At 44.5% G+C, this 21,283-nt stretch overlaps 1 protein-coding gene across 1 annotated transcript in view; it reads left to right on the forward strand.

The window, feature by feature from the left end:
• Positions 1 to 1,034: 1,034 nt before the first annotated feature.
• PLCXD2 (phosphatidylinositol specific phospholipase C X domain containing 2) overlaps positions 1,035 to 21,283 on the forward strand; it is a 48,159-nt gene continuing 27,910 nt past the window's right edge. The window contains exon 1 of the mRNA XM_006194690.2: positions 1,035 to 1,753. Coding sequence (XP_006194752.1) covers positions 1,591 to 1,753 — 163 coding nt within the window. The 5' untranslated portion in view covers positions 1,035 to 1,590. The remainder of the gene's footprint in view (positions 1,754 to 21,283) is intronic.

Raw genomic sequence — 21,283 nt, forward strand, 5'->3', positions numbered from 1 at the left:
TTCCTTTTCCCATAAGCCCATCCTGAGTCACTGAAGAGCTGCCTGGCCTGAAGCCCTGCCGGGCCCCAACATCAAGGTCAGGGTGTTTTTCTTGACTGGCCTGGCTGCCAAGGTGTTTCAGTGATTACTGATGTGCAAGATTCTCTTATCATTAGAGACCATAACGTTTGCACCATGGAAAAGGATCATTTGAAAGAGAAGGGAATGTTGCAGAAAGCAGAGAAATGGGTTGGTATGCCTACAGACCTCAGGGCTCCAGGGTCTCATTCCAAAATAGGGTTTCCAAATGGTGCCACCACAGAAACTGCTCCCAGAAGGCGCCTGGACTTTCATCTATGAAAGGGGGATCATATCGGCAAACCTCCTTGCCTTATGGGACACAGTGAAGAGCAAATGGGACGAAGAATTTAGAAGGTTCGAAACAACGGGCAACACAAGTGTGAAGCATCTATTTCCTTCCCTGTAAAATGGGAAGAAGTGGTGTGTAGATGAATCTTAATTGAGTAATGGTTGAAACACAAATCATCCTTGACGTTGTCATCCAAATACGATATTCTTCACCTTCCTTGGCCTTTTTACCTCATATTTCTGCTGCTTCTGTGGTTTATTAAAAATGTATTACTCTGTGTAACTGCCGTGTGTGTGTGTGTGTGTGTGTGTGTGTGTGTGTGTCTGTGTGTCTGTGTGTCTGTGTGTCTGTGTGTCTGTGTGTCGGAGAAAAAAAGAAGGAAACGTACGGTTGCGTTTGACATCTGAGTCCTGACTGCGTGAAAAGCCGGAGGAATGAAGACTTCTCTGACCCAAGACCCGACGAGCCCGAGCGCGCAGGTTGCCCGGCCCGCAGCCCCTGCGGCGGCGTCCGTCTACGCGCAGGAAGGCGGGAGTATCGGCGGGCAGTGGAGGGGTGGGCGCCGCTCGGAGGGGCAGCCCGGGAGGACGCGGGCCAATCGGAGCGCGCTCCGCCAGCGGCCAATCACCGGCCGCCTAGCCCGGCAAATCTGCCCGGCAGTGCGGGGCGGGGCTGCCGGAGTCCGGGTGCCGCCGGTTACACTTCTGGGCGCCTTCAGGAAGCCACAGGGCCGGGGGAACCTGGGCTGAGGAGCCGGGGGAGGGGTAGCAGGCAGGCCCGGCGTATGTGCCAGCCCAGAGACACACACAGAAGTGTGAATCGGGCTGAGGATGCTGCGTCCGGGCGCTCACATGTGTATAGACCCACCGGCGTGTCCATATGCCGTGTGGGCACCTGTCGTGTGAGTGGCTCCGGGCGTGGCTGCTTGTAGGACGTTCAGTTTCTGTAAGATTTAACTCGAGGAGCCCACCTTCCCCCGGCCCCAGAGGGGGAACCTAAGAAGTTTAACGGAGCCGGGGCTGAGCAGATTAAGGGAGTGGAAGAGCAGCTGGGCCGGAGAGGGTAGGGACTGCGGGTGCCGGGAGCCAGGGAACCTATTTGCCCCGTCTACCCAGCGGAACGGCCTTTTGGCAAGACTGGCGTGACAAAGGTGGCTCTGAAATGCTTGAGAGCCCGGGGCAATGATGATCGCTGAGTGAGTGGCGCTGGGCTGAGCCTGGGCAGTTGACTGACAGAGAGGGATGCTAGCTATTAGGAAGGTAAGGAGGAAACTCAGGATGGGGACCATCTGCTCCCCCAACCCCAGCGGGACAAAGACATCATTGGAGGTCTGCAATGCCGACTGGATGGCCTCGCTCCCTACTCACCTCCACAACGTCCCCCTTTCCCATCTGGCAATCCCAGGTATTCTATTCCTACTTGTTCCCACTGTGTTTGCTTCTGCCATTTTAGTGTTGTTAATGGGTTGGGCTGCTTTTCTATTGTGTTGAGAAAATAATTGTCAGTGACCTTAACTAAAACCTCTTTATTTCCAACCAAAAACTTAACACTGATGCGACCGCTGTAAAGAGATTTAAGTACACTGCATCATTTGCAAAAGGGACTCAAGAGAATGAAAGCACTATTGTTTGCTGTTTGGGTCTTTTTGTTTTATTTTTACTCTACAGACTCATTCTAAGAACATTACTTTCTTAATGTGGGGACCAGGGTGTGTGAGTGGTGCATTTACTTGAATCACTTAGAGAAAAAAAGGAGAGATCAAGGATGATGAATAAGAAGTCATGAACAATTTAGATCTGGATCAAAATTGATGCTGATAAGTATTTCCCTTCTAATTTATCTGACCTTGGATAGTGGAGAAAGAAACAAAAAACAGATTAGCATTAAGAATAGGTCCAGAACTAGGACTGAGTATAAAGACGCTTATTTTTGTTGTTGGAAAAGCCAGAAATAGAGAATGCAGGCTCTCATCACAGGTAGTCATTAGGTGTGATGAGGTGGTGGTGTTTGAAGCTTCGCCTATATTTAGACAGGTGTCTGCCAGCTGATCTAGAACCGAAGCCTTGAAAGGCATTTCTGCATCAGCCACTCTCTCTCTCCTGGGGGTTTTGTACTGTAATACCACTCGCATTAGATTTGTTAAATGTATCCTCTTCCATCCACTCAAAAGCTGGTTAACACAAGGTTTCTAGGGAAGGAGGTTTGGACTACAGTAATCTTGGTCTCATGTGCTGGGCAAAGTCCTAGATTCTGTTACTTGGAAAGCAGTCCCAGGAGCAGGAGATGGACCACTGCCAATCCTTTCTCTCACCTGGAGACATAACAATTGACTTCATCCCTGGACGACCAGACAAACTCCCAAGCAGCCCCAGGAGCAGTCTGCTTTTTGGTGGCAGACAAGATGACCTCATGCAACCCCAGATCTTTGCTTTCTATGCAGGAGGAAGAGCCGTGCTGGCAGCCTTCCCTTACTCGCCTCTTCTTTGGGGGCTTTTCCATGTTCATTGTCCTCTTGGGCTCTTGTTGCTTTTGAGCAAGGAGAGGGTTGCTGAATCTCTTTCTAGTTATGGTCACTTGTGTTTTTATCAGCCATTGACTACAGCTCCTTGGGAAATGCCAGATGGTCGTGCTTCAGAACAAGTCTTTTCCATGCTTAATTGACGCCTGTGGAGTCATCACTGACATGATGCACAGGCCTCTTGTAACATGAGTCATTTGTCTTCAGGCTTTCTGATGGAATTGTTTTGTCAGGTAGTACAGCAAGTACTATGTGTTTGCAAACAGAATGGCATCTTAGGCAGGCGCTAAATGGCTCTATCATTCAGGGCACATCCAGGTAGGCTGGGGCTTCCTCCTTCCTGTGGTACTTTGGACAGTCCAGACCATAGCAGCAGCTCAGCTCACCGCCTGGCTGTGCACTCTGACTCCTTGACTCCAGAAAGGGTATTTGTTCTGCCACCTACAGTGTATCTCCCAGTTAGTAGGATTGCCAGAGTTTGCAAATAGCAGGGCCTGCTGCTGTAACTGGAAATTCTCTGATTAGCCACCATGGGGAGACAGAGGAATTTGTTCACCCTGATTTGTAAAGTCCAGTTCTTCTAAGCAAAAAGAAAAAAGAAAAATGTCTTTGACTCCTCAAAAGATGCTGCACTCACGATGTGAATGCCCTCTTCCCGGCAGCGGGAAGGGACATGTGTACAGGTATATATAAGCTCAAGACAGGAAAATCACACTTTAAGTGCTAGCCATTTATGGACGCCCACTCCGACACGGCTTTGTCGCTAGTTCTCTTTTCTCTACCTCCAGCTTAACATTCCCCAACTAGCAGCCAAGTTCTTCCAAGACATACTGAGAGATTCTGAAACTCAGACAGCACTCACTAAGTGGAGGCCACCGTCATCCTCCCTCTTCCCCTTCCTCCTCCTCATCACCTTCAGCACAATAGCTGTTATTTACTGAGCACTCCCATGCAGCTCCGAGGCCTGTGTCACCTCGACCCTTAACATCCTCATTTTAGAAAGAAGGAAAGTATCTGCCAGAAAGGTTAAGTCATTTTCTGCAGATCACACAAATGGTAAATAGCAGGACTAATAGTTAAGCCCCTATGTAGCTGGCCCCAAACCCCATGCCCTGTCTCTGTCCTTGGGAGGCCTGGGGAAGTGCACAGCGGCAGGGAGGGTGGGGGAGAATTCTCTAACTGAAAACCGGTTTTCACAGTCTATCTCTGCAGCAATTGAAAGAATTTTTAAAACTAGGTGGTCTTTATCTGAGTGACATATATGTCACTGGCCAGCTAGATAGACACATAATACGTGTATATATTATGTATCTGAGTAACATAAATATATAATATTTCCCTGTTATGTATATATATATATATATATATATATATATATATATATATATATATATATATATATATATATATATATATATATATATTGCTGTTCAGCATTGGAACCCAGTAAGTTATCCTTATTTGGAGTTGGAACCCAGTAAGTTTTAAATTCAAATGTAGTGCTTACACCTACTATTCTGTGTGTGCATCTGTGCTTGTGCGTGCCAACCCAGGGCATCTGTGATATTGGATCAGCTCTGTCAGGGTCGGGGTGGGGCGGCAGTGACCTGGGAAAGGGCAGAGAAAAGGCAGGGTTCCCGGCATTAAGAGCAGAACTGGGATGGAGTGAGCGCTCGGGTTCGAGTGCCTCTGCTGCATTTGCCTCAGTCGTGATGGGAGAGAGCAGGTGTGAACGCGCATCTCTCAACATAGCCTTGATGTATTATTTTACCTCCGCAACTGTTAAGAACACCTGTTAATGACTAGTGTCACCCAAATACACTGGCATATCTTGGAGAAGAACCTCAGGACAGTTCTCCCTGCTGACTGCATAGAATGTTTGGAGACCTTAAGGGTGAAAAATCTGGAAACTACAAAAGTCTGGTTTTTAAATTAAAACTTTAACCTCTACAAACAATTTTGCTGATGTTAGTGAAAGCATGGTTTTCTTCATGAACAAATGGACCGATAGGAAAAAATTTTTCTATAGTGTACTACTGCTTTTCAATGAATTTTTTTCTCTGTATATTTTAATGCTATTTCTTTCTTCTTCTTTTTTTTTTTTAACCGTGCATTTCCCCTTCTTTTTGTGAAGGGTAAACTATGTGGCCTATTGGAAAGAGCCTTGAACTTAAGGATCTGGAAATTTGATATCGGTGACTCTGGCTATGTGATGCTGAAACATTATCTGAATTTCTCGGGATTTAGTTTCCTCATTTGTAATTAAAACATTGGATTAAATAGGGAAATGTAGAGTCATTTCCAAGTGAAAAATTCTTTGATTAGTTTGAAGGGGTTTGTTTGGTTTTTGTTTTCTTGCCTGTCTCCAAACATAGAAGAATGATGGGGTCATTTTAGGTCTGAAGGCCATTTTTTTATGCCTCTTCAGAACAAGAAATTAATTTTGGCTTGTGCAAACAAAGACTCACTATTGCCAGAATGAAGCAGGGCTTTCTCACTTTAGCATCCTAAAAGGGACTAGAGTAGTTTAAACTGAACAGACTGAGTACATTTTAAGAAACCTCCATGCTCAGGCCTGTGGGAGACGCAAAGGTGAATCAGGCATCAGCCCCGCTGTCAGAGGCTCTTATAACCTAGTGCTGGAGACACACACACACACACACACACACGTATATACCTTCACCATACACAACTTAAAAATCTAATTGGGGTAAGTATTAAAACAGAGATATAAATAAAGTACCATAGAAGCACACAGAATGGAAAGATTAATTCCATTTTTTAGGAGTAGGAACTACTTTGTTGAAGAAATGGCATTTGACCTAGGATTTGAAGAACAGTCACAATTTCAAGGAATATGGCTCTGGGATCAGGGTTGGGAAGGGGGCTTTCCAAGTGAAAGAAACCACGTAAGCTAAGGGGTGTACACGGGGAGTGACCCCCCTCTGCTGCCCCTCAGTGACGCGTTGTTAACATCTTCATCATAGCACTTCCCCACACGTTGTTATCTCTAGGTCTCTGACTTCCACATCATCTGTGCACAGCCTGACGTGGAGAAAGTGGCCTATTCCCTTTGTAATCCCACGTCCTAGTACAGGGGAGCAGCTTGGGCATTGGTGACTGTTGAGTGAATGGTTTAGTGCGTGAAACCGGAGAGTAAGAAAACTGGAAAGGGGGCTTAGAGCCACCATCCTTTTCAATGGTGACCGGAGCTAAACCGAATAGATTGGTTAGGTTCCCCTTTTGTGAATACCATATGAAGTGCTCTGAACAGTTTTCAGTCCATTTTGTGTTATCTTTGCATACTCTTCCTATAGCTCTAGATAAGGCTTGTTACTGAGCCCTATTAGAAATGGAATTCTGAGGCAGAGTAAGACGGTCAGAAGGGTCAGAAGCAGAGCTCTGGTGTCACTTGTGCCCTGGCAACAGTTCTTTTCCCCTGTATCCTTTCTGCCTCCCTTCTTTCCTTGTCAGATGTGAGCGTGTCATGTTTCCCGTCTGGCTGCAGCCTAGCCTGCTCTCGTTTCTTGTTCCCCTCTTCCCCCTTCCTTCCACTGACCTGGCCTCGGCCCCAGCCTCTCCCTTTCCAGGGCCAGCCTTGCTCAGACGCTTCTCACTGTTCTCTGGTTCCCAGGCCGGTTCTCTGCCCTCGTTGGCTGATGATACTCTACTCCCTTCTCTCCTGTTCCACTTTCTGGAATCCTGTCCTTTTTCTGGGCAGTCCTGCCTTTGACCACTTGGTGATTTCTACAGCTCGTCTCCTGTACACAGGTGTGACAGGAAACAAAACCACCATGGGGGCAGGACATAGGGAATCACCACTCAAATCTTGCTTCTGGAGGTTGGGTCAGCTCTGGTGCATACCACAGAGATGGGGACCCAGAAGGGTGCAAGATGCATTGTGGAACAAGAAGTTTAGGTTAGCCCCACTTTGGGGATCTCATGAGCCATGAGTTGGCCCTAGAGGAGACTCATTCCCCTACAGAATCTGAGGCTGTGGAGAACCAAGGACTGCTGACTCTACCAGGGCTGACCCAATCAAGAAAAAGAGTCCTATGGGACCAAAATGGTCTCTTAAGTGGAAATAGTTGTTTCTTGTTATTATTTTTCATTTTTTTCTCTGGGTAGTCACGGTGAGGAATAAAAAGAGGCTTTGATTTGGTATTTGCGTTAGTAGGTTTCTAAGAAGGTCTATCTCTTCCCGAGATCCTTTCCCTGCCCCATTCACATAAAAGCCACAAGGAATTCAGGAATCACCCGTGTCTATAAGATGCAGAATCCTGGATTGGTTTAGATTATTCATGCTAGAGCCATACTGTCTGGATTTGAATCCCAACCCTGCCCCTCTTGACTCTGTGACTCTGGGCAAGGTACTTAACCACTCTGCGCCTCAGTGTGCTCTGTAAAACAGAGAGAGTAATGGCATTACCTCATGCAGGTAGTGTGAGAATTGAATGAATTCATATAGCAGACTAACAGCAGTCTCTGTCACAAAATAACCTGTCTTTTTTAAAAAAATTAATCATGATAGTCATTTATTGAAAGCCTGTGTCTGGAACAGACAACAGCAACAGCAAGGTGCAAAGTGCAGTCTGTACCTTCAGGTAATTCGCAGTCTAGTTAAGGAGCTGACCTTCCCATTAAGCTGTGTGGCTCCGAGTTCTCCGTCTGATCAGACCAGGATGCGCATCCCCTCAAGGGGACTTAGAGTTGGGGAAGGATACCTGGAGGGTTGCCCAGAGGACCAGGGGAGTCTTGTATGCAATCTGAGGGCAGCTGATTACGAGAGCCAGAAAATCCTCTTTAGCTGCTTTGTCCTCCCATCCCAAGTTCAGCTGTCACACTTTGCCATCTCCAGACATCCAAGGCCTTTGGGGAAAATTTAACTCTCTGTGACAAGACCATATTGCTGACTCTGCTTCTGCTCTCCCCATGGCCCCATCAGTTACCCTCCTAACCCTGCCATGTTATTCCTAGATCAAGAGTAGGAATATTACAAAATGCTTTCCTTTAAATGAATCTTTTTGCATATTTGATCATGCCCTCCCCAGCCATGGAATAGTGATACATATGTATCACTCACCACCCCCCGCCAAACACACACATACTACCCATCACCCAACGCACACTGAGCCATGACCTTAGCCTCGCCCTCAAGAGAGCCCAGATTCTACTGCCTGCTTTTGTTTACCCTTTATAAGGATCCTGCCAGACAGGCCCCCTAACATCTCAGATCCTAGGAGCCTGCTGCTGTCACCTGCACGCTGCTGTTTCAGCACACTTCTGACTCTAAGGATTTGGTGTCTGACACGTGCTCTGAGCTGACCTCTCCTCCACGTGTCAGCTCAGCCCCCCGTCTCTCCCTGGCCCCTAAGAGCTTATAAGTACAGACGCACTAGAGGGAATGGTGGTGAAATGCTTTAGCTCCTGTAACTTTGCTTTTGGGAAAAGCGCAAACCACTTTATAAATGCTGACTAACCCTAATTAGAGATCCAAACCAGGCCTGCAGAGGAGGGAGTATTTATAGACATTGTCATAGGTGGGTGTGTTTGTGTGTGTGAAAAGAATTTGAACACACGTCAAGAACCAAATTTAGGTGGAGGAGAACTGTGACTAAATCTGTTTGAGTATTTCCACATGTGGATAAGGAGGAGTCCTGACACATTCTCGCATCTATAGGAATGTTATATTGCTGAACACCCATGAGGCTCAAATAGGGGGATGGCATTACTAGGCCGCTAGGTATGACCTGGATCTGGCCACAGAGGCCTGCACCGCTCTCGGGGATATCTAGGTTCTGTTCTCCATGAAACATCGGCAGTCTTTCTTGGATTCATTGTCTGCTAAGCAGCTGACATATTCTAAGAGACTACCAGGGTTTTGAAAAAAGTTTCTAGTTATTCTAGAACTATCATCTAGAAGGTATTATGTCTTCTCGGAGAAAATTCTATCAGTATGTTTTTCTCTGTACAGACCTGACAAAATCTAAATAAAAGAAAAAGTAGGAAGTCAGTTGCACCCCATAACATGAGGCGACAGTCTGCAGTAACTGTGGCAATGAGAAATCCTGGACTCTGGGAGACTGTTTTACAAACATGTATGATCTGAAGGCTTATCTACTGAAAGCAGTATTCTTAAAGTACAGTTGAAACCAGATTTTAAAAAATGAACAGATAAAGGTGAAGACAGCCTCCTTCCCTCCCTCTCTCCCTGGGTTTACGTCTAAGTGATTGTCCTGGCAGGAGGTGTCCCTACAGAGCCTCATAAGAACTAAATGAACACATTGTGTCAGTTTAACTAAAAAAAATTATTGGTGCTTGTTTACTCTTTTTGCTTCTTTGGGTTTCTCATCGCCTGTATTTTCAAAACGTATTTATTTGAAGGAAAAGTATTTATTCAAAGGGTATTTATCAAGTGCCCTTTTATGTCAGGTACTGTGCTAAATTAAGTGAATATGGAATAAGATTCTTTTCCCTGGTCTTCATGAAGTTATGATCTTAGAAGAAAGCCAAAATTCAAACACTATGGAGAAAAATGCATAGGGTTCAGTAACACTCAGGGAACAAGTGCCTACTCCACTTCTGGTAGGAGGCGGAAAGCCCGGTAGGTTGGGCTTCCGAGAGGGGCTGACCCTTGGGTTGAGTCATAAAGAGCAGTTAGTAAATATCCTGGTGTTACAGGTAGAGAGAAGGGTGGTACAGTGCGGAGGTACCAAGGACTGAGAGAGAGGGTGACCTTGAGGAAACCCAAGCATAGATTTCACCTAAAGAAGGTAATGGAGATGACTCTGGGAAAGTAGGCTAATGAGCCACGTGTCATGCCAAGACTTAACATTAAATGTTATCCCAAGGCAAAAAAGCAGCCATGGAAGGGCTTGGTCAGCAATGGATTAAAAGCCCTAAAATAACTGCATAAGGGTGAAGAGAAAAAAAATGACCCATCAGTTCTTAGGGATGCAGAGTGGTAATATGAGAAATTCATTATTTCTTTTATTCTATTTAATACATCTATGTTGATTATCTTCCATATGCCAGTCCCTCTCCTAGGCACTGGTGATCCAGTGATGATCAGTACGGACATGGTTCCTGCCTTCTCCAGTCTAGTTGGAGAAATGGACATTCAATCAACAGTTGTAACACAATATGTAAGATGATAGGGGAGGGAGAGATTACTGTTGGAAGAAGCATATAGCAGAGATATCTTAACAAGACTTGGGAGTCCAGGGAGGCCTCCTGGAAGAAGTGATAAATACACTGCAATCTGAAGAATGCAGAGGAACCAGCCCCCAGGATAAGAGGAGGGAGGCTGGGCTTCCGAGAGAAACAATATGGGTGGAGACCTCAAAGAGAGAAGATGGCCCATTCAACCAACCAAAATGGTCACACTTAGTGTAAGCAAGGAGGAGAGGGGCAAGGGGTGAAGTGGCAGAGACTGAGAGGTCTCATAAGCCAAGTTAAAGTGATTTAGCTTTACCTGCCCAGGTGTGGGGAGGGTGCCAGGCAGGTGAATGACACGGCAGCTTTGTGTTTTGGAAAGATCACTCTGGCTGCAGTCCACAAAAGGGGTTGGAAGTGGGAAGAACTGTAACCAAGGAGACCACTTAGGTTGCTGATGAGGTCATCCGAGTGGGAGATGATGCTGACCTGAGAAGGAGAGTGACTGTGGATGAAGGGAAAGGGACAGAAGCAGGAGATATATAGGAGTAAGTATCAGCAGGACTTGGCGATTTGTTGGAGGGTAAAAGAGAAGGTACAACTGTCTTGGGTGACTGGGAGAAGGACGACGGCATTCCCAGAAAGAGGGATACAGGAGAAGGAGTAGGTTTAGGGGTGATGGAGGGAAGCAAATACACTTAGTTTGGAACATGCTGAGTTTGAAGTACCTGTAGGACATATCAGAATTGGGAGAAGGGATGGAGAACTCCCAGTGGAAATGATTTCAGAGATAAATCTTACATTTCACAATTTGCCCAAACCCCTACCCTCATTCACAGCTACTATTAAGTTCTATTTAAGATGATTTGAGTTTGAAATTTGTGCTTCATTTTTTTCTGAGTTTGAAATCTGTGTATATATATATATATATATATATATATATATATATATATTTAGATTTGAAACTAAATTTTTACTTCTTTCAGGAAATCCATCCTGAATTTCTAGTCCCAAATAAGCGACCTTCCCAAGCTCATCTAGTGTTCTGTGCATTCTGCATGAATTCTGTCATTTCTTGTTTCACTGTTTCCCCTACCATACTGGCAACTTGGGGGTGGGGTTGGGTCTAGCTGTGTGCACTACACCACAAACCAGCTGCGAAATGGAAGCTGTTATTCCTTTACCACATCATCAAATACCATTTATTTCACACACTGACATCCAGGGTTACACGAAGGGGCTTAATAAAAGCAGGAGAATTTTGTAGTAAAATGTTTAATGTCACTTTTTCCCCTACCCTAAACATCTCCCTGTTTTCCTCCTAAACCTTCAAAGTAGTCCTTTTTTGTGTGTTAAACCTGAAAGGCTGTTAAAACTTGGTTATCACAAAACTGAGAAGGCTCATCAGGGGATGACCAAGTGCCCCTTGTGAGGTATTACTTTACCAAAGATGGTGCCATCTGTTCAGAGACAGAGCAGGGGGATAATTAGAAAAACAGAGGAAGAATCTCTTATTAATGAATTACCTATAACAGTATCTTATTTGGGGATTAGAGTCTATTGAACATTTAAGGAAGAGAAAGTCTTTCAAAGAAAAATAGATACCTAGCTATACCTAGAGGGCTTTAAAATGCCTCCCACGGAATTAAAAACCCTTTGACTCACATAAATCAGAGGCCTTAGGGGCTGATAGACTATCCACGGCAGTAAATTCCCCTGGCGGCCTGCAGAGTTCTTGGGAGGCTTGCCTCCCCCTTGAAGCCCTCCAGGACACCTTAAGGCCAGGAGTGGGACTGTCTGGACAAGCCTTTAACCAAAGACACTCACTTGCATTTGTTTTTATATATACGTATTTCATCTGGCAGCACTCCAGGCTGAAAGTACCCTGGAAAGCTCTGATTTACCTCACCTTTTTCTAGCTCATTTAGCCAGTTGGGCTAGACCAGGACCAGCCCTCTGGATTCCCAGGCTGATGTCTGACCTCAGCCAGTGGGATGCCCCTTGGCTTCTCAGCCCAGGAAAAATATGTTGATCAACATCCTCTGCTTCCACATGTTCTGCCTTGCTTCAGAACACAGTTGCTTTGTTGCACTGTGAATAATTATGAATTAAATAGGCAAGTGATTAAAAATTAAATTGTCCACATGGCCCTGTCAGATTTTGCTGGCAGTTTAATGGTTATTAATACTCCCCCATATACCCCATGGAAAATAATCAAGTCTGATGGATGAAGTTTATCCCATTGGGTTAGCAAGCTTTAAAGATATTATTCTTTGGTTTGGGAACCTGCTAACCAGTCCCCTGATCTTGAACCTTGGGCCCATATTGGCTCTGTTTTGTATATCCTAGAGATGCCTCAGCCTTTCTGCAATGGTCAACATGGAGTCAAGTTCTCTACAAATGCTGACTTTTCCCAAGGACTTAACTTCAGTGCATGAGACAGGAAGCCCCAAGGAGATGCTATTATGAGATAATTTATACACACATAAGTTGCAGGAAATCTATTCTCCGGGACTTTTCCTTTTAAATTGTTTAATGCAATATTTTATTCTAGCTGCTCCTTTCGTCATCCTTTCTGGTTTATTTTTGTCCTCTGTGTTTTCTAACACATTCCTCTTCATTGACCCAGATAACTCAAGATAGAAGGACAAATGGGGATAAACGGAACTGGGGGCATACAGGTGCTGGGGGAGAGAAGGTGCGGAGAGCGAACTCTGCCTACTTAAAGAAGATGAATGGACCAAAGAGAAGTTGGGGAAAGGATCAGGAGAGCTGGGCTCATCTGCCCCAAGCAACTCTCTAAATAGCTGTTCGTTCAAGTAAGCGAGAGTGCTTGCCCTTATTCTATATACGTGTGTTCAGCACCTACTATCTGCCAGAAACTTACCAAGTATGGGGATATGGGCGTGAATTTGACATGATCCCACCCTCAAAATCTAAGAGTCAGCTGTCAGTGACAGACATGTAGATAATCCAAGCCAGTGTCCCAAGTTCATCAGGTATGAATAAGATGCGGTAGAAACACAGGGCAAAGAGCAGTTAAATCTGCTTGATTGAGTCACAGACAAATGACCATGACCTGAGTTACATACAAGTAATTAACATGGAAAGACAAGAGACAATGAGGTTGTTCCCATGTTCCCGGGGACTCTAAGGGTTTCTTTCTTTTTTTTTTTTTTAAATAAATCTTTGTCTATGTTCAATAACCATAAGGCCCAATTCTCGTACATATTTTTACAAATAAGTGTGTTCTTAGGTCAGGCCACAGAAATATTGTAATATGCACAATTACAATCTGTTCAGATCAAATTTATTGCAATATTCATAGAGATTAAATACCTGAGTCATAATATGAGGTGCTTTTGTGCAAAAGCTGCCCTAAACATCTTCAGATTTAAGGACATGTTCATTTTTATGTCTTTTCTTACTGTTTTTTAGCTTATATCTATCTTTAATTTTTATTCACATCGGAGGCAGTAGAAAAAATAGTTCAGGGTATGGGTTCTGTGTTGGTGGACTTAGGATCACATCCTAGTTACTAGTCATGTGACTTCAAATAAAACGTTTAACCTCTCTGTCACTTAGTTTTCACATCTGTAAAATAGAAATAATTATAGTACCTATTTCACAAGTGCAAAGAGGAAGCACAATCCACAAGAGCACCCTCACTCTGACACCAGTTGCAAGTTTGGGGGTCCTCAAGATCATCCTTAGGTTCGATAATTTGCTAGAAGGACTGACAGAACTCACCAGAAGCTGCTATACTCCATTACCATCTTTTACAGCTAGAGGCATAGACTACAGCCAGCTAAGTGAAGAGTCCTAGAAAGTCTCAAACGTGCAAATTCCAGTTGTCCCTCTCCGCTGGAGTCATGGACAGTGCTGCTTTTCTGGTATTGATATGTGACAGTATGCACAAAGCACTGCTAACCTGGAAAGCTCGCCCTACCCTTGGTGTCCTGGAGTCTTTGTTGAGGATCCACATGGCTGATCTCAGCATTCAGCCCCCCAGGCCAAACCTGTTCCTGAGTGACTCAATCCTCCCCACCATAAATCTCATCCTTAGACTTTTTGATGTGGCCCCAAGGCTCCCAGGTAAACAAAGATACTCTTATCAGGCAGGATATTCCAAGGGCTTAAGAGATTACCTCCCAGGGGCCAAGGACAAAAGCCAGACCTCTGCCTGGGCAAGCTTAAAGTCTTTACTACACAACAAATGTGCTTAGGAATTAAATAAAGTAATACATGCAATGTGTTTAGAATATTGCCTACTACAAGCCAAGCATAAATTTTGGATATATAGCTATTATTATTAGCAATCCTTTTTGACTGCCTAGTATGTGCCAAGCATCACACTAGATACTATAGGAAATCTTTAAAAAATTAACAAGGTGTAGTTTATAATTTTGTAGGGGAGATAGTAAGGATCAAGTAAAACCAATAAAAGTAGAAAGAGGTGAGTACCACAGTAAAGAAACAAGCAAACTGTGCCAGAGACCTGGGGAAAAAAAGAGGTTCCTTCCAAGTAGGGGTTAAGGGACAGCTGCGGCAGGAGGGCACCTGGGAGCTGCACTGAGGGAGGCAGGATTTCCATATGGGGAGGAGGGCATTCCAGACAGAGGGAACCACACGAGTAAAATTAGAGATGGGAGAGCAAGGGCACCTTCAGGGAACAGAGCAGGACTGTCACTTACTGTGACACGAGAAAGAAATGGAAAAGGACTAGACATACAGACTGAGAGAGGTTTTCAACGTGGTGCTGAGTGCTCTAAGCTTTATCTCGTAGACTCTAGGGAGCCAGTGACAATTTAGGGCCGAAAGAAAATGTGCTGTCTCTTTTCAAGTCTCCAGTCTTTCAGCATGATCCTTCCACAACCATATCATCCTCCCTCCCAATACCCACTATTTCACTTGGCCAATTATAATTCATCCTGCGAGAAACAGCTCAAGAACTGCTTCTGTGCAAACCTCCACTATGGGACATGTATACTGCCTTTGGGACCTGTTTTCTGCCATACACAACTGTGTTTTGTCATCTCTGTATGCTTGTCTCAGAATAAGTACCTATAGAAAAAAGAGACAGAACAAAAGAGGAGAGAGACATGCAATCTTGAAATAGCTACAATGAATTTAAGCACAAAGAGCAGATATTTCTAGTTAATTTAAGGAGAAACTAGGACATGCAGTAACAGTGCCTAAGGGGAGACAAAATCTTGTAACTGCATTGCAAAGTCTTCTCACGGGGTCCCAGGGCTTTAATAATAATAATAATATGCAGAAGAGCTTGCTTACATAACACTTACAAAGCACTTACTAGGCACCTGAGAAATTCTCCACTTGATTTCTGTAAACCCAGTTAATCTTTACAACTCAGTGATGTAAGTACTATTATCTCCATTTTACAGATGGAGAAGTTGAGGTACAGAGAAGTTAAGCAAATTGCAACAAAAATCCCAATAACAATACTAGAATTGTAAAAACTTGGTCTTGCTAAATTCATTTAATTGCATCTGAATAAAAGGTATTTGTAGAGTTGGAGATTGACCTAGCGCTGGGCTGTAATTTTGGTTCCTTTTGCTGGTTGGAATACAGAGCAGTTTTCTTTTCATCCGAGGCATCTGCTTCCATGCCAGGACTCTAATGCCTGAGCGCCCACGAGGGTGGTTGTGTTTGAAGGACTGCCTGCTAACCTGTTCCAGTTGAACAAGTCACTTTTTTTCCCCCAAGAACAGACATCTAGGAGGCTTTTTATTGACTCAGAACAAAAGCAACCCAGTGGTTTAAGTGGACGGTGTAGTAATCACTCAGCAAGGCTCCAGCAGAGAAAACGTCCTTCTGCCTCTCGGCGGAAAGACCGGCAGAGGCTTTTTGCAGGTGTGTGCTTGTCAGAAGCCTCGTCCTCCAGGGGAAATGTGTTTTCCTTCACTTTGCCCGCTGTGTGTAATGTACAAATTTCCTGTAAACCCATCATTTCGTGTAATTTAGATTCCTCCTTGTTGGATTTTCCCTCCTCCTTTTTCCCCTGTCCTCTGTCAGAGCTCCTGGCTTAGCCCTTCATTTACAGGAGAGGGAAAAACCCTTCTTGTTCTGAGGGGATCTAGCTGAGGAGCTTCCCTGGATCTCAGCCATTCGGCTGTTTGTCAAATGAATCTTAAAATAACCCTGCCCTGTGGAAACTTTCAGCCGAGCTAAGTGATTAGGAAGGTGTTTTTCTTTTTTCAAAGTCTTCACAATATATTTCATAGAAATGTCCCAAAAAGCAATGAAATGCCAGTCATTTTGGAGTGAAGGGAACTGTCACCTAAATGCTAAACAAGAAATGAGCTACTGGCCGATGTGTTCAATCAGCGTGGTGCAGATCCAAGAAGTTGGTCCTCTTGAAAGTGAGAATCCAAGTCGGTGTGAGGGGAGAGAATTTCTCCAGCAGTTTGATGGAATTCTCGGATGAGCCAAAAATAAATAAATGCCACTGTCAGGCCTGGGAATAATTTGATTTTTTGCAAATATGATGAGTTAAATCTACAAGCACATTTTCTCCTGAAGTGTAGCAAGTATAAAAGAAATGTCTTATTTCTTTCCAGTGATTAATGATCCTTGTTAAAATAGGGTCATAAATTCCTTTAATTAGCTGTTCATAAGTTAGAATCCTTCGACTCTTAAGATAGAAGAGACCCTGAAGTTCATTTCACCCACCTTCCTAAATCTGCAAAAGGAGAAACTGAGCTCCAGTCTGAACTTAAAAGCTGAAGTTCATACAAGTAATCAGAGCAGACCCAGCACTGGGATTCAAGGCTCTGAGCTGTGGTAACTGCAAAAAAACCAAAAAACCAAAAAACAAAAAACAGTTGTGTCCTCAACTGAGAGAAGGTTAGAGTGCCCTCGTGTGTCCCTACATGGAAATTCTTCATGTCTTTATAAAATTTAAAATCACTTTAATCTCTCCGTCAATTTTCCTGCCTTGGGGATAAGGGTCAGACATTTAGCTCTGAAAACAAACCCCGTGATCAGCGTGTTACCGGAAGTAAATGCACAGTGCATTTGACCTGCTTCATCTGTGAGGATCTGGAGGCAATAACGTCATCCCTGGAGTAGATTTGTGTGGATCCGGCTCTGACAGACCTGGGTTTGTGTCTCAGGCAGCCACCCTGAACTAGTTGCAAAAATCAGTCTGAACCTCAGTCCCCTCATCTGTAAAATGCAGATAATTCCTGCCCTGAAGGGCTGTGGCAGAGATCAAATGAGATCACGTAAGTAAAGCCTGACATTTGGTATACAATAAACACAACTGAAGTTGTTATTCATTATCAGACGTGAGCCTCCACCAAGGATCACTCGCAAGTTCACAATGAAGGAACTGAAGTGAAGACGCTAGGGAGTAAACAGAACGTCCTTGGGATGCTTTTAGCTCTTGGACTAAGAGGTTTCCATGAGCGCTGAGGGCAGAGAGAGTACATTTTGAAAGAAATACATACTGAATAAATGATTCCTCCTAAATAAATTCTTCCTTCAGATGGGCAAGTCTGAATGGAACTAAGCCCAATGGCTTTCCCTCAGATGAAATCTCTTTCAGAGGTGACACCTGATCTTTGGCACTAAGGGCCCAGCAGTCAAAGAAGAAGACTCTGCTCTGAAAGAAAAGGTTTGAAAACTGGAACTTTCTTAGGGCATTGGTCCAGTTTTTTTAGAAGTCGTTATTGAGAGGGTAACCATATTAAAATCAGTAAAGAACAGAAGTGAAAAACAACAGCTGGATGAATTCATCCTTTGATTTTCGTTTTCCTTAACTCTTTGTTTTAGGAAATAAGCTATCTCAGCCTAAGCGTTGGGCAGAGTGGCACTAAATCCAGTCCTTTTGCCCCAGAGAACTTTCAAAGATTCCCCCTCCCTCCAGTAATTCTGACAGCCATCTTTTTCACACATGCGGGAGGGAGATATCATTATGTACAGTAATACAAGGAGACCTGACCTTTAAATGTCAGCGGAAGTGTGGAGTCTGGCTATTCTGTCTGCATCTTTCTTCACTAGCTTATTGGAGAGTTGAGGGAAATAGTCCGATAATAGTGTGTAAGGGGGGAGGGGAGGGGAGGGGACGGGCGAAGGGACCCCCACCTCCACCTGTGCCTCCCTCTTTGTTTTCACCTAACCAGGGGAAAGGAAATTGGACTGGACTCCGTCATCCAAATACTTATCCTGGACACCACCATCGCTGGAAGGTTAATGTAGATGATCACATTGCAAGAGCAGATGAAAGGCTGCTTAGTTTGCTCGCCTCGCTCCTGAGGCCCTGCATCCTTTGGGGGAATCTGTTACCTTCACATGAGACAAAGACAGCACGTGAGGCCGAGGCATTTATTACTGATTGGAAGTTCATTCTCCGCCCGGCGCGTGGATGTGAAGGATGGGAGTTGCAGCCCCTGGGCGTCCGCGGCCCTCCGGGTGCTGGGCGGCGCGTGCGCACGCGGCGGTGACAGCGGTGGACCGTGCGGGACTCGTCCCCGCAGTGTGCGGCGTGAGCTGGGCTCCCTTTGTGGGCATAAATCTGTAGTCAGCGAAGGAAAAGATACTCTGTGCCTCATACTTGGAAGTCCATATTTGTGTGGATTAAACTGAACAATACGTTTTCTAGCTGCTGTAGTTACAACACCCCATTCCTGATTTTCATCTCATTTTCTACTTTATGCTTTTGTCCTTTTAGACATCGTTTTTCTCCTTAGACTGCCCCCCCCAACCTATGCATCTTGCTTATCGATGCTTATATAATTAGCCTTTGTGGTCCAGTTTTAACTCCAGCATACCTTGGGAAAGGTCTTTCATGAAGGAAGTCCATCTCAACCAGAGGAGCCTCCTCTTGTACGTTTCCACCTTCCTGTCCCTTTTATGTGACATTGCCCACTCCCCCACGAGGTCTGCCCCTGCCTGCAGGATCTGGGCCGGGCACTGGGTAAGATGAAGCAAGGAGTGACGGTCCTGCAGAGGAGAGCTCATGGTAGGATGGAGCCTGAAAACAGGGATGGACCAAGACATGTGTTTGCTTCCAACAGGTTAATATTATGGCTTCACACTGTCACTTAAAATATATGAATTCTTGGGGGGAGGGTATAGCTCAGTGCAGGAGTGCCTGCTTAGCATGCACGAGGGCCTGGGTTCCATCCTCAGTCCCTCCATTAATAAATAAATAAATAAACCTCATTACCGCCCCTCCCCACAAAAAAAAAAAAAAAAAAACCCTAAAAATATATGTCATGGCTTATAGAGAAATGTACAGGTGAAATTGTACCATATCTTTGAAAACGCCCCAGGTCTCTCCTCAGCCCTGCTGCCCCTAGGATTCCCTCTCTCTTTCCCCTTCCCAGTCTCTCTCAGCCTTCCCTCCTGGCTCCCAACCTCCCTCCCCTTCCTCCGCAGAACAGTTTAGGTTTTTCTAAGCTTCTGTCTCCAAATGTGCACACCCCCACCCACTGCTTAATCCTGCTGCAAGTATGCAAAAGCCATTAATGCCAAAGATGAATATTTCAGTTGTGCTTGGCAAACAAAAGATACCACAGTTACCAGGACCTCTGCTTAGAGGGTAGCATGGACTGAAAATGACTTTTTTTTTTTCCTTATCACGTGTTCATATTCAAGATAAAGAGTTTACTATGTGAGTTAAAGAGAGCGCTCTCTCTCTTTTTAAACATCCTGCTCATTTTGCAAAGTGTCACTGGTGAAAACCTGCATCAGCTGGCACCAAATTGGCAGATGTCCCAGCGACTTTGACATCCCATGTTCATGGGTCCCTTCAGCCACTGCTCCGCTGCTGTGCCCCTCAGCGTAGCTCTCCCTGGAAGCCCATGGTGCTGCCAGAGCTGCTGTCAAGAGGCAGAGAGATGCGGGGAGGGAGGTGAGCTGGTGACAGCTTCCTCTGGAAGTCAGAGCCGAGCAGTAAGGGACCTGGAGTCCAGCTGGACCAATGCTCTTGGAAGGGCCATAGAGGGGTCCCTGCATGTTCCTTGTCACTGGTTGAGTCTGAGAGTGGACCCTGACGCTGAGGGAGTGAGCAGTTCCTAAATGGCTCTTCTTTGGAAACTCGACCTTGCTGAGAAGCTCCATGTGCAACTTAAGACATATGTTCTTAGTCATTTATAAAATTAAATAGTGGTCTCTCCAAACCTTAGGAGAATATCCAGAGTTCTTGATCGAATGACCTTGAGTGGGAATGTTTTGATTGCCTTATTTTTAGTACTTTTGAAAAAAATTTTTCTTAAAAATCACAGGTTCATTAAAACACAAACACTTTTAGTAAGACCGTGTGTTTGAGGGCCCAAACCTCATTTTTTTAGCTCATTTTCTAAGAAATATTGTTGAAAGATTTCTTAGAAGTTCTATGAAGATAGAGTCTTCTGGGCTGTATGTAAATCAAAGCATAAAATCCTCTTATTTTCTCAAAACAATTCAGCCCTTTAAAATGGATTAATACATCCCCACGCTGTCCCCAAAACTCTCCAAGAGGTGGGGACAGAATCAGGAAGAGCTGTGGTTCAGCTGGGCCTCTCATTTCTGATCCCAACTCCATTTGAGGTTTGTTCTCTCTTCCTCCTTAGGAGATGGGAGAACATTACTCTCTTTCTTTGACTTGGACCCTTAGCTTTTCTCTCTGTTTATAAAGCCCGATACTGTTCTGTCTTCTGCTGTTTGCACTGACTGTCGTTGGATCTAGTTGAGCCTTTGTTCCCTCCCAGACACATTCTTGTCATCGGAGTGGCCTAGCTTCATTAAAATAGAGTGTAAGCAAGATTTTTAGCACTTTTAGTATCCTCTTGTTGTAGTTTTTGGACAGGCAACAGTCTTTGCAGCTAAGGTCTTATTAATTTTCCCAGCATATTCTTGGTATGTATATTTTACATTAATTTAGAAAAATTGATTTGACATTCAATACCATATTTTATGCACTCGTTTCCTTGCAAGCTGCCTGCATTACTCTGGCCTCTCTTGACAGGGTATGGACTATTAATCAGAGACAGAATATGAGATTATAAATCATATGACCTAAAGTTCAAACTGAGCTAAAACAGGCAAGTCCTAAATGAACACTCTATTCCTAAACAGAAAAAGCATGCACATTCAGTGTATGTTGAGGACCAAGCTTGCAGTGGGCCAGCCCATCTTAATTTTGATAGAAGTATTTTGATGAAGTCCTAATAAAAAGCTGGAGTTTAGATGGCTCTTTTAAAAAATAAGCTCAAAACAATAATTGTCTTTAAAAGAAATTTTGCAGAATGATT

This window comes from Camelus ferus, chromosome 1 (genome assembly GCF_009834535.1).
Source record: "Camelus ferus isolate YT-003-E chromosome 1, BCGSAC_Cfer_1.0, whole genome shotgun sequence".
NCBI lineage: Eukaryota > Metazoa > Chordata > Mammalia > Artiodactyla > Camelidae > Camelus > Camelus ferus.